General features: G+C 49.3%; 5 protein-coding genes across 5 annotated transcripts; 4 read left to right on the top strand and 1 right to left on the bottom strand.

The window, feature by feature from the left end:
- Positions 1-316: 316 nt before the first annotated feature.
- On the top strand, positions 317-2,193 carry LAJ45_08918 (uncharacterized protein; the record flags this gene model as incomplete). Its single annotated transcript, XM_046118466.1, has 6 exons — positions 317-378; positions 448-587; positions 707-855; positions 1,068-1,092; positions 1,157-1,551; positions 1,900-2,193. The coding sequence occupies 6 exons, from the start codon at positions 317-319 to the stop codon at positions 2,191-2,193; spliced, it is 1,065 nt and encodes a 354-aa protein (XP_045968422.1).
- Positions 2,194-4,671: 2,478 nt separating this feature from the next.
- Positions 4,672-5,166, top strand: LAJ45_08919 (uncharacterized protein; the record flags this gene model as incomplete). The annotated part of the gene is made up of 2 exons (XM_046118467.1): positions 4,672-4,785; positions 4,927-5,166. 2 exons carry the CDS (start codon positions 4,672-4,674, stop codon positions 5,164-5,166), a joined length of 354 nt encoding a protein of 117 aa, XP_045968423.1.
- Positions 5,167-7,159: 1,993 nt separating this feature from the next.
- Positions 7,160-7,723, top strand: LAJ45_08920 (uncharacterized protein; the record flags this gene model as incomplete). The annotated part of the gene is made up of 4 exons (XM_046118468.1): positions 7,160-7,217; positions 7,375-7,546; positions 7,611-7,639; positions 7,695-7,723. 4 exons carry the CDS (start codon positions 7,160-7,162, stop codon positions 7,721-7,723), a joined length of 288 nt encoding a protein of 95 aa, XP_045968424.1.
- A 1,526-nt stretch (positions 7,724-9,249) lies between these two features.
- Positions 9,250-10,020, bottom strand: LAJ45_08921 (uncharacterized protein; the record flags this gene model as incomplete). The annotated part of the gene is made up of 2 exons (XM_046118469.1): positions 9,250-9,820; positions 9,893-10,020. The coding sequence occupies 2 exons, from the start codon at positions 10,018-10,020 to the stop codon at positions 9,250-9,252; spliced, it is 699 nt and encodes a 232-aa protein (XP_045968425.1).
- Positions 10,021-10,663: 643 nt separating this feature from the next.
- Positions 10,664-11,686, top strand: LAJ45_08922 (uncharacterized protein; the record flags this gene model as incomplete). The annotated part of the gene is made up of 2 exons (XM_046118470.1): positions 10,664-11,349; positions 11,407-11,686. The coding sequence occupies 2 exons, from the start codon at positions 10,664-10,666 to the stop codon at positions 11,684-11,686; spliced, it is 966 nt and encodes a 321-aa protein (XP_045968426.1).
- Positions 11,687-12,585: the final 899 nt, after the last annotated feature.

Below are 12,585 nucleotides of genomic sequence, written 5' to 3' on the forward strand. Positions count from 1 at the left end.
CGAGCGATGGATTTCCACCATACGGGTCTCTGCACGCTTCTCTGCACCTTTCAACCTTCCCCGAGCGAGGGAATGCCATAATATATTCCACGCGCACCAATCCTTTGCTCGAGCCAGACTTATGCGGGGAACGCACGTTTGGCCCTAAATAACCTGCGACTTCTGGAAGCCCACCATGCAGATACCCGATACTCTAGCTACCTATCTAGGACCAGAAGAACGGCGGTGCGCATGAAAAGTTATTTGTGTGGTAGTGGTTGTTGCAAAACGTTTGTTGTGATTGTTTTGTATGCCACGTGTGAGGGGGGGGGGGGTGATGAGCTCTGTAACACCGCTCATTTCGCAGCAGCTTGGTTTCGAGCGGTGGATACTTTTGAGGTACGCAATAATTCTCCAGCTACGCACAGAGGCAAGACCTGTCTGAGCTCCCAGAACCGAGCTAACTAGCTACCCCCACCGCGGCTCACGACATGATGTCGAGTATCAATGTCTTGGAGTCCCCCTTTTGGTCCGAAGAGGTGGGCACACCTGTGGTTCTGTACGTCTGAGTGGTCGAGGAAAAAACGTTGCGAGGGTTTCGGGGAAATGTTAGTTACTACAACGGGTCGCATACGTACATACATGTATGTAATAGTAACCGTAACGATTTATCTAAATATCCTGGTTCGGTCTCGTAGTTGGTTGGGTGCCGGTGATCCTCGGTCAGACTCGCCAGCACTTGGTAAGTCGGTTGGCCAGTCAGAAGTAAGCAGCAGAACGAAAGTTCTAACAGATGCGTACGGTGTTGGGCGCCTCCAACGTACAATTGGTACCGGGTGGAGGGAGCTCCGCTACATTGCAAAGAAGCAGAGTAAGGTCCGTACGGTGCCGTTAAGGATATAGCAAGATTATTGGTGGGAGGTGGTGATGGTATCCTACCACATGGAAGAATACCTACATGTTCGAGCGAACGGCCGTGCACCCGATCCAGTTACCATAGAAGGACAATTAACTACAGTTGGGACCAGATGTCTCAACTGTTCCACACCGCGCGCTTATAGAAACTATGTAACATCGTCCCCAGGTAGCATTTTGTTATGTACTGTGTTCCAGGTTCGTTTTCTCCATTCGTTATGTACAACACCAGAGCCACAATAGTCACTGAGAAACATCATAGTTATATATCATGTGTATATCTTCATGGTTTTGAGCAGTACATTTTCCATATCATCTGCTCTTGAGCCTTCTCCTACATTCCGAAATCATCACCATCGCCATCATCATCACATACATATACTGGTATTCGCTACTTACATACATAAGCTTCGGACGAAACTTTATATTTTATTTTTGGCCATGTATCCAACTATCTCGACCACTACCACAACCGAGGCTTTTTTGGCCGACTTTACGTCCGCTCTTGTGTCCAATTCCCATGCAATATATGCCCGGGATGAAAGAAGCGTGACCGTTGATGTTATCACCGTGTCTGCTAGCATTATTGGGGTTTTCATTGCCGTGGTTGGCCTGATTCAGGGATACAAGTACTGGAAACATAATTGCAACCATGATGTGAGTAAGACAGTTTAGGAATCAGGGTTAGGGTATTAATCTGTCGGTTGTATGGCTTGTGTCTCATATGGCTTGCGTCTCATGTGGCTTACATTTCATTTGGCGGCGATCTTATCCCAATTCACAGGAACAGACTAGACGAGGGGATAACCACAGTCATGAAGGTCAAAGAAAGAGAATCAAGCAACCCGAAGTCATATCTGAGGTTCAATCCTCTTATGTTTTCTGCGGCTTAGAAAACCCGCTATTTAATCATTTCTATTGACCCATGACTGTGGGGATCTATAGTCCTAATATTCCGATTAATCTATTAATAAGTTTCTAAATCTAACATTTCCGCCTGCTTAGTTACCGTCGGCCGCTCTTCTGGGAGCCATACAAAACCTTAATCCTCCACCGAACTCAATCATGGTAGATGCGAATCAAGTATTTGGCATAGCGTATGCTGCCGTCCTCGTGTTCCTGCACAACGCCTTTGTTGCTGTAGCGCCGTCGTCCTCGCCAACTGCCATCGGGAATGAGCCAGATACGCCGCGCGTGTATGACCTCGAGGCGGGTGTCGTGGGCCTTCGGCGCAACCAAGATACTGAGGTGGAGGAGGGGGAAGGTGCTGTTGCTGGTGGTGCTGCGTGTGCTAGTTGATGTAGATGATGAGGTGATGAGGTTATGAGGTTCTGTTTTAACGGTTCTATTATTGTGGGTTGTTGGGTTGTGTATAGATCGGAGCCTTCGTGAAACTTTGGAGGATTGTGTTAGATTCGGAATTGTTTAATACCAGTAATTAAGGGAATGCGGGCTCTCATGAATTTATTTAATCTCTTGTCTATAGTATTCATATATTGCTGTATTGTATTCTGGATTCCTTAAGGCGCTTTGATTGATCGAGAGCGTCGAATATTAACAATATATATACCTACGGCAATCGATGTCGAGGGCCAGACCGTCAACGGTACATTCTGCCCACTAAGGTGATCTAAAGGCGTATATACTTGCCATATCTCTTCTCATGTCCAGCAACCCATTCTTCCTAATATGGAAGAGTCACAGTGACTTCATATCGCCAAATAGCTGAAGTTTTCGGGGCATTGATTCGAATTCGTCCCAAGATGTATTTCCGGACCAACAAGGAAGAAAACAGCTGGACACAAAAGATTTGGCAAGTGTTATCACACTCTATAATACTCAGTAGCTACAAGCATAGAAAGAACAGACAGAATTCATGTTAACTTTAGCAGGGCACATTGCATGGCTATATTGGAGATTCGGTAGGTACGTATGCAAGTAACATTGCAATTGCGACTGACCACCGTTGTTGGGCGCGCTAGCCGTAAGCACATACTACATGTAGTGGAAACGAGTGTTTAGGAGGACGATCTTACACATAATGCTCCTATTCGATCAAAACTTTGCAACTACACCCTAGGACATCGCTGCGACACTCTACCTACATAAATGGGGGGCAGTAGGTGCTGTTGGCCAAGAGGGGTGGTTTTGGAACTTAGTGGAAGGCGCGAAGGGAAGAGGGAATAAGAAGTAGGGGGAGGCATGTCAACGAATCAGACACCAGGACACCCTCCCCCCGACGTCGTTACCCAGAGATAACACATGACTGCCAAGAAATTCATGGGCCCCATTAAGCTAATCCCTGTATGTTTTGTTGTCAGTGCCCTAGCCACACTAGATCGTGATCGTGGTTGGTCCAGTGATCGTTCATGACCTCGCCCCGCCGACCAACGAATGGGAGGATTCGAGATATCTGATATCTGTATGTAGAGTCGGTCCCTATAGTATATAAGCACAAGAAGACCATAATCAAGAACCATTTCAACAATCGCGCAAGAGGCTGCACTTTGTGCGTGGTGCAGAAAATCTAAGCTTTGGTTTGTGCGGACTCTGGAGTACCTTTCGAATACAGTTTCTTTTTGGTCCTCTCATCCTATACCGGTATACCGCGCGCTACCAAAAGTGAGAGCTACAAATGCTAAACCCAACTATCACGACCTCAGTTACGGCAGCCACCGTTACATCTACCGATGCCCCGGCATCTGAGAGCTTTTTAAGAATCACTTTTCACACTCTCTATACCAGAGCAGATACAAGTGAAAGTGTTAACTTAATCACCATAGTCACCGGCCTAGCCGGTGTGATAATCGCTGCAATTGGCCTTATCCTGGGCTACATATACTGGAAACGCCCGAGGAAGGCTGCAAGCATGTACATCAGGGTTAGGGTCTTCCATAATACTATCGGGTCAGGGTTAGGGCTTACTCGATGTTGTCTCTGTAGTCCTGCCCTAGCCCACTCCCGGACTCAATCAATGTCAACCATCTGCATGCCCTGTGGCTCGCCTTTCTCTTGCAGTGCATGGCATCGGTAACCCCCACCCCCACCCCCACCCCCACCCCCATCCCCACTCCTACCCCTCCCGAATACGAAAGCGATCCAGAACTTGGCCGAGCGTCCACCCTCAACTCCGAGCCGGATATTACGGTTGAGCCCGGGCTCTCCGGTGCATAGGAGGAGCCGGAGGAAGCTCTCGGGTTAATAGGTGCTCGGTAGTGAAAATTATGAACTTTACATTACGGGATTCAAGTTTGGTTGATTTGTTCTTTGGAATCTAATGTTACGAGTTTCATAAATATAGGTTATTGGGTTTTTATTTTAGATGGCGTATGGGAGTACTTGAGGTTAGAGTTGGGCTCACGATCGTTTTTAATCTTTTCTTTATATTATTTAAAACAATGTTATTATGGCTTGCTGAGGCGAAGCCTTTCTTTTATGGCGGTCGGGGGCCACAGTGATCAAGTGAATCTTGACAGGCGATTGGCGGGATGTACTGGGAAACTTCTAATGCAGATCGATGCCATTCAACCAACCATTGTAAGAAAAGGAAGTAGGGAAGTTCCAATTGTATCCGAGGCCTGCTGAGGCTGGCTTTCGCCAAGGTCCCATGGAACGTTTAGAGTAATATAAGGAGTATAAGTCCAACAACGAGGAACCAGCGCCAAAGGATTATATTAGACTCACTTCAGTATTATTTATCCCTAGCCGGTATATTGCTACCCGCCAAAGCTCAGCGCTGTCACACTCAGAACGAAAGTTCTACATCTCTGAGCATCGATGAACAGTACTATCGCACCCGTTGCATCAAGTACCTTTACTCCTCAGACTCTCTACGCAAGGGCAGATACAAGCGCGAATGTTGACCGCGTGATCACTATCACCACCAGTGTTGTTGGTTTAATAATCGGTATAATTGGCCTCATTCTAGATATATATATTGGAAACATTCAAAGAAGGCTGTAAGTCAGATCGAATACATACAGTACATCTTAATTGAAGACTTGGGGCTCGGCTGCTTATGGAATATTTTAGTCATTAAAGACCGCTGTTCCCATCCCCAGTCCGTCCCTAACGGATAACCCTAACCCAATTCCGCGCTCGGTGGATGCCCACCATATCCTAGGCCTAGGGCTCACCTTTCTCATGCAGTGGATGATGGCACCTGTACGCCCCTCCCCTACAGAGCGTGAAAGCGACCCAGAACTTGCTCGCGTGTTCACCATCCACTCTGAGCTCGAGCAGGATGCTGTGGAGCTTGAGCCTGTTAGATAGGAACTGGAGAGGAGGGTAATTAAACCCAAATTAAGCACCCGGTTTGAAAATTGTAAGTTTTGTGGGGTTCGTCTCTAGCTGATCTGGCTCAGCACTACATGTAGCTGTTTCTGTGGAATCTAATCTCCATCAAGTGTAGGCGGGCCGACGTTATTTGGATCGAATGCATAGCGAGGGGAACATTATTTTTGGTTTCTTTTTATCTTGTGTAAGGCTTGGAGATTTGGTATCAGCCATACGATCGTTTTCTCATTTTTTATGTCTATATTTAAAAGCAAAAAATATTATTGGGTTCTACCTGTATCCTGCGTGCATAAATTTTCTCCGATAAATTAAAAACTTAAAAATTGAAAGAAAAGGTAAGTTTAAACAATAAAGTGAACTAATCGATTCGTTTATCGATTCGTTTCCCCATACTGATTTGATTCGTTTATCAATAGGAGACGAGTTACTCTAACTTACACATTTACAGCGATGCATTTCCCAACATACACGCATTGTGAAAATCGGATGCATTTACTGATTCGTTTTAAAACTGGTAGAGAGATGATTGATTGGCTACGAGACAAAGTCTGGTTTTAAGCCAGCTTCGCTAAGTGACAAGTGACCGGCCCTGTCATAACACAGTTGCGCCAAGACTCTGCACGACAATGTTTTCTGGAACGCGCCAAGCTTGAGCTTAATTCGACTACAGCTGCAGGGATGTGTGCATGCACCTCACTAAATGAGGGTGTATGCCAAGAGTTAGTAGATGACTAAGATGCGACGGCACCTATCTGGCGGTAGTGGGACACTTGGCTTCGTTTCCCTCTTATTATCTCGTCATATCGCTCTCCTAGAGCGATAAAGTTTCATTATCCTAGCTATTTATCAAGCCTTTCTATGGCCCTACTCGCAAAGCCCCCCAATGGGTATGGAAAACAGCCAAAAACAACGCTTGCTCGCCCTGGCTTCTCCTTGGCAAAGGGTTTTCGTTATGATGATATCCTAAGGGTTAGAGGGATTAGGTTTGCAGTCGCTGCGTGCTTGGGCTCACCAGCTTGTTAATTCTGGTAAGAGCCCCACTTTCCCAACTCTCTAAAACAGTGGTTTAATATATTAGAACAGCTAGCTGCTGATCGAAGATCATTACCAATAGAGCTACACAAAAAGGACAAAGCCTTTTGTGGGTCGATGGGTTGGAGTATATCCGGGACCCAATTGATTAGGAGCCGTCCTTCAGGTGAATCAGGATCCACGTGAGAATGCTTTCCAAGGTTCACCCAAACTGTACTGATGTCGGTATTCCACAAATTATCGATGCTGACACCTCTTGTCAATATTGGGCAACAGATCAATAAACAATACGATTGGCTCTAGGCGCCTTTCTCCCTCGACAACGGGGCCATTATTGCCTCGCATTACCGAGTGTGCGTTCTCTTCCAATCCAACGACATGTTCGAGATCTTCAGTTAGGCGAGGGGTGGGATTCGATCGAATGCGTCGACTGGAAAGAGTGGACTGATAGGTTGAGTGTTGACTGATCTCCTATGCTATTACATCATGGATCAGCATACCAATAGGCCATTCTGGATATTTTTAGCCTACACTTGTATCACCCTTTCCTAAAATTTGGCTTTGAACCTAAGCTCGTACCCAGCCTTCCTGTCGGAGGTGCCGGACCATGTCCCTCCCACGCTTGGCGGAATATTTTCGCTGCGAATTTGAGAGGCTACCTTCAAAGGTTGAGAGCTATCGGAGCCCAATCCACGTACGTAAAACAAAATCTTTTTAGCCTCCGACATGAAAATTAAAGTTTATTTTGATCTCGGTGCCACAATTCGGACTCCCCGACCATCACACTTCGGAGCTCGACTTAGGAAATGAAGGGTGTCGGGTTCTTTTCTCCCAGAATTTGTCGGAATATCAATACCCCAGACCCTATGGTGAGCGGCAAGATCTCGTAGATCTCCGCTGCTGCCTCTGCCCCTGCTTCTGCTTCTGCCTATTAGTAATGGTTATACCAACCAGTGGGCTGGATATGACCTACCTTGATACCGGTGATGGTGATGGTGACTCCAAGCACTAAACTACGTTAGCAGAAGGGGAGAACATAGGGAGCAGGTGGGAAACGTAGGGGAACAGGAGGGGGAGGGAATGGAACATGCAAGGAACAGATGGGAACAGTTGGGGAACAGAGGGGAATAGATGGGACACTGATTTAATAAGATCAACTTGATGGAAATTGGGATGAAGGGGATGATGCCGAAGTTGTTGGTGATGATTATCGTGGAGGTGTTGGTGGTGTTGAAGTGTTGGTGTTGAAGAGGAAGGCCCCAGCCATACGTTTCTTAATCACACCCGCCCTTACCAAAAGGCTGAGAAAGAAAGAACAAACTTCGTCCGTTGAGTAACATCTGCAGATGCAGTCTCAAGAGACTTTAATCGAGCTCGTCCCTAAATAGATTCCAATATCACACGCCTGAGCTGCCAGGTAATGCCAATTTGCCTCGCAATATAGCGGCAGTCTGACTTTAAGTTTACCTTAGTTAGGGCGGATGTCCTAGGGCTATGTTGACGTGACCTCTAGCAGCTGGAGTCACGATCGGCTTATCAATATCAGTAATCGCCATTGTGTGCGGCCATAAGCTCTGGTGGTGTATGGTTAGATCTGAGCTTACCCATGCCTCAAGTAGAATAGTCCGTTTCTTCTATGCAGGCACCCGCCAGAGGTACCAGTCTCAGTCAGAATCGTGTTTCGCCTAGCCCGAGAAAGCGACTCTTAGTCTCCCGTCCAAAATCTCATTCGCTACCGGCCGCATGGGTGCTGGTAACAAACCGTGGTAGCCAATTAGTGGTTCTGACCCTCGTGCCTCCTGACGGTCCAGCGAGATAGCTCGCGGGTCGATGCCTAGCTAGCTGCAGCCGTATGGAAAGTTTCCGCTGTGTCAGATGATTCGGACGCGAGAGCTTTACCCTGGCTCCGTAACGGTCGAGCATTCGGTTCATGTGGGGTCTGGATCTAGGGTGAACCACGCATATGCATACAGTACATGTATCGATAATTTTCGGGACCAATGGCGACTAAACGCACGCTTGTATAACGGCTTGGCGGGGGAGAAAGCTTGTCCGATGTGCCTGGACTCGTTGATTGTCTGTGCTTGTCAGTGCATGCTAGCCCTGTTTGTCTATCTCGTGTGTGATTTGATCATAGATGATTTGCTGGTCTTCTGATCCCATGGAAGGTTCACAGGGAATGCCTAGCTTATCAGCGTACCATCGATGTAACTGGTCAACACCCACCAAACGTCAAATCGGACGGTGGTCTAGAATAGAGAGATGCATAGCATTATCGTCGATATACCCGGGCGGTCTACGAAAAAGTGGATCATGGAAGAATATATCGGAGGTTTCCAGAATCAAATACGGCTTGCATAAGAAAACTCTGGCGGATATGGCTCATGATTGGCTTAAATCGCCTGGAGGTCTCGTGTATGTAGGTACAGCCACTCTGCAAAGGTGTTTGTGATTCCGATTTCGGAGTGAGACATTTCTCCATATGTAACCGCAGCGGACCATCAAGAACCCCCCAAGAGAAGACTTTCCCAGTGACCAATGGCGCCCAAGTTAATGAAGAATAAGATCAATGACCTATCTTCTTTTTATATATAGTCACAAACTATATTATATATTTTTCGTTGTTTTGAATCTCAACTTTAATAACATCAGTATAACGGGTGCGCCACTCTGCGCACTGACATTAAAACTATATCACGAACACTTTTGCTGAGTGGCTGTATGTGTGGGCGTATTTTAATTCTGGCGAGGTGGGTGCTGGTGGGGTATATATACATCCTCCTTGTATGTAGCTCCACCAGCCTGTTACAGTTCTAGATGTGGAAGACACAACTTCAAACATCACCGGCCTGGTTTGTGGTTCTAGATACAGACAGCACCACCTAATGGCGCACGACATGGTATTCAGAAAATCAAGCTCTCACATTCACAAGCCGGCACGCAAAATAAGAAACCCCAGATCCCTTTATTTTATATACCAACTAATAACAAAAAAAAAACGCCATAAGAAACGCACCAGCGCCCCATCTAGATATCCATCTTCTCCCCCTCCAGCCACTGCTTCGCCTGCACATACAGCAAATCATGCTTCTTCCCAGTGAGGCTATCACCCTCATTCCTGTGTCCCGGCATATCCAGCATGACCTTGACCCCCATCGTCTCCTCCTGACAATACGCCAAATACCTATACCCCTTCGGAAACCTCTCCAGCCGCTCATCATCCAACCTCGGCACCCGTCTCGGGTCCACGGGGATGAGCTTATCCTTCTCATACCAATGCCTGACAAAACACGCGCCCCACCTGCCCTGGCGCTTCTCGAAGAGGAAGAAGAAGCGGCAGTCGGACTCTGCGTCGACCTCGCACCCGTCGAGCACGAAGCGCTGCGTGATGGTGGCTTTCATCTTTGTCACGGCGCGGTGGCCCTGCAGGTCTGTGGTGGTGCCGTGGATGCGGTGCATGATGAAGGCGCCGCGGTCCATGCCGGCTTGCGAGGCGGCGATGAAGTCGGCGATGGGCGTGCGGCCCGTCCAGGTGGTGTAGACGTAGGCGTCGGGGTAGTGGAAGATTGATTTGAAGTTTTCCCATTCGCAGGCGTCGCTGTGGGGGGGTGTTAGTGGTGGGATGGTTCATGCAGGATTAGAGGAGGGAGGGAGGGAGGGATGGCATTACCGGTAACACGGCCAGCCTTCGGCGAGCTCGCGGATCTTGTAGCGCTCGAGGGCCAGGTCGTCGGGGCCGTTATTGCGCACCGCGCCCTCGGGGCGGGTGTTTGGCGGGAGGGAGTGGAAGTCGGGCATTGTGGGGGATGACGATGATGATATCGCTGGTTTTAGTTCTACAAGCTTGATGGCGCAAGAATGTCGAGGATCTGTTGGGAGTCGTGGAACGGAGGTATTCATATATATATACTAGTACTAGATCTAGCTCTGTAATTCACCGCATCTTTGTGCAATCCCCAGCCGAGACAGCGGCTATATGTTTACCCGCGGGGTGGGGTGAATGCACTTCCGAGGGTGTTGTGGGGTAGTGAGAGGCAGACACAGAGAACAGAGACACGGTGGTGATTACAGCTCGGACCAAGCGCTGTGCAGCTGGTGCCTGCAATGCCGAGACAGATCGACAGTGGACAAGTGATTACCAGAGAATTTGAAATGGCGCGGTGTCTGTGTGGAGCGGGTGCGTAATTGCGGACTGGCTGTTGACACACCCTGGCTGGGACAGGTGCGGGGTGGACACACAGCGCGGGGGGTGTGTGTGTGGATACTATTTAGCTCGTCGCATTCCTCTTCTCTTCTCTTCTCACAGCACTCACCCACTCCATCTACAGCATCCACTCTACAGCCTCCACTCCACTCACCCACTCCATCTACAGCATCCACTCCATCTACAGCATCCACTCTACACCCCCAAAATGGACCCCACAAAAGTCACAATCCCCCAATGAAAGACCTCACCGACGAAAACATCACCGCAAACACCCACATCATCAACTCCCAAGGCCCCGACAAGCGCCTCCAATTCCTCATGCACTCCCTCGTCAGCCACCTCCACGACTTTGCGCGCGAGACGCGCCTGACCACAGACGAGTGGATGGGCGCCATCCACTTCCTCACCGCCACCGGGCAGAAATGCACCGACACGCGGCAGGAGTTCATCCTCCTCTCCGACACGCTCGGCCTGTCGATGCTCGTCGACGCCATGAACCACCCCAAGCCCCCCGGCGCCACCGAGGGAACAGTGTTGGGCCCGTTCCACACACACGACGCGCTCGAGTTTGAGAACGGCGAGAGCATCTGCAGCGCTGGGAAGGGGGAGGCGATGCTCGTGCTGTGCACGCTGCGGGATACGGCTGGTAGGCCCGTGGTCGGCGCGTCGGTGGATATCTGGGAGACGGACGAGACGGGGCATTACGACACGCAGTATGCGGACCGCGGGGGGCCGGACTGCCGCGGGATTCTGCGCAGCGGAGAGGACGGCTTCTGGTTTAAGGGCATTCGCCCCGTGCCGTATCCCGTGCCGACGGATGGGCCCGTGGGGGATATGTTGTTGAAGCTGAAGAGACATGCGTATCGCCCGAGTCATATGCATTTCAAGATCAACGCGCCGGGCTTTGATGAGCTTGTGACGTAAGCTCCCCCCCCCCCCCCTCCTCCTCTCATCTTCCCTAGCTAACACCCCCACAGCGCACTCTACGTCCGCGGCGACCCCTACGAGACCTCCGACGCCGTCTTCGGCGTCAAGTCCTCACTGATCATCGACCTGCGCAAGATCGAGGACGCGGCGCTGGCCGCAAAGCACGGCATGCAGGTCGGCGACTGGCTGCTCGTGCACGACTTTGTCATCATTACCAACGAAGAGAGCGATGCGCTGCGCAGGGCGCAGGCGAAGGAGGCGCTGCGCAAGTTGGGGAGTGTGGCGATGCTGAATAGTGATGGGTTGCCGACGGCGGCAGAGCTGGATTGAGTTGTCGTGGAGGGGGAGAGGGGGGGGGTGAGACTCTAGGTTTGAGGGAATAGCTTTTTATTTTTCTTTGCGTGGATGGGTGTTTTTAGGGATGGGATTTGTATATAGTTAGTTATGTTGTCTTTTCAGTGATCATGATGGCGGGTTATGGAATTGATACTTCTTTTACTTTTTTATCTCACCGAATAAGATCGCTCTACATGATGCCCTCGTAGCTGAAACCGAAACTGACCCATCATATAACCAAAAACTAAATTGACTGTAAAGTAACACTGACCCAACCAATCCAATCACACTCCACCACTCCACCTACTCTTACCCTCTCCACCAGGGATGCATCCCTGGCCCTCAACCGCAGAGACTTATAAACAACCAATCGAAACGTATGCCGCCATGCGGTACTCCCACCGGCCCACTGGTCCGTTCACTGGGCTCATACCCGATCTGCGCGCGGGCCCAGTCAGACAGACCTCAGTGGTTGATACCGCCACGACCAATAAAAGTGCTTGGCCCAATTGCGCTTCTATGTACTATGATCCAATTGGATTTTTACTATTGCATACTGCCGTACAACGAGTGGTACTCTAGAAACAGGCGTCTAAAAACAGGGTTTCTGTGGCTGGGCAAGCCAATAGGACTCCTCCCATATTTCTACCGCAAGCTGTACATACCCAAAGTGCAAGTCTAAGTGCAAGTTGTGATCCGATCTGCTGCCGGTAGGTCATATGTACCCCTAACCCACTAACTACCTACCCTCCGCTTTGGGCATTACCCGTCCGGGATCAGGGTGCGAGACACGTCCCGATACGGACAGCATATATATAGGTGGTTGCTTATGGTCAAATCCCGATACGGACAGCATATATAGGTAGTTGCTTATAGATGGTCAATGATTGTTT

The sequence above is a fragment of the Morchella importuna genome (genome assembly GCF_003444635.1).
Source record: "Morchella importuna strain M04M26 chromosome Unknown Morimp01GS032, whole genome shotgun sequence".
Lineage (NCBI taxonomy): Eukaryota > Fungi > Ascomycota > Pezizomycetes > Pezizales > Morchellaceae > Morchella > Morchella importuna.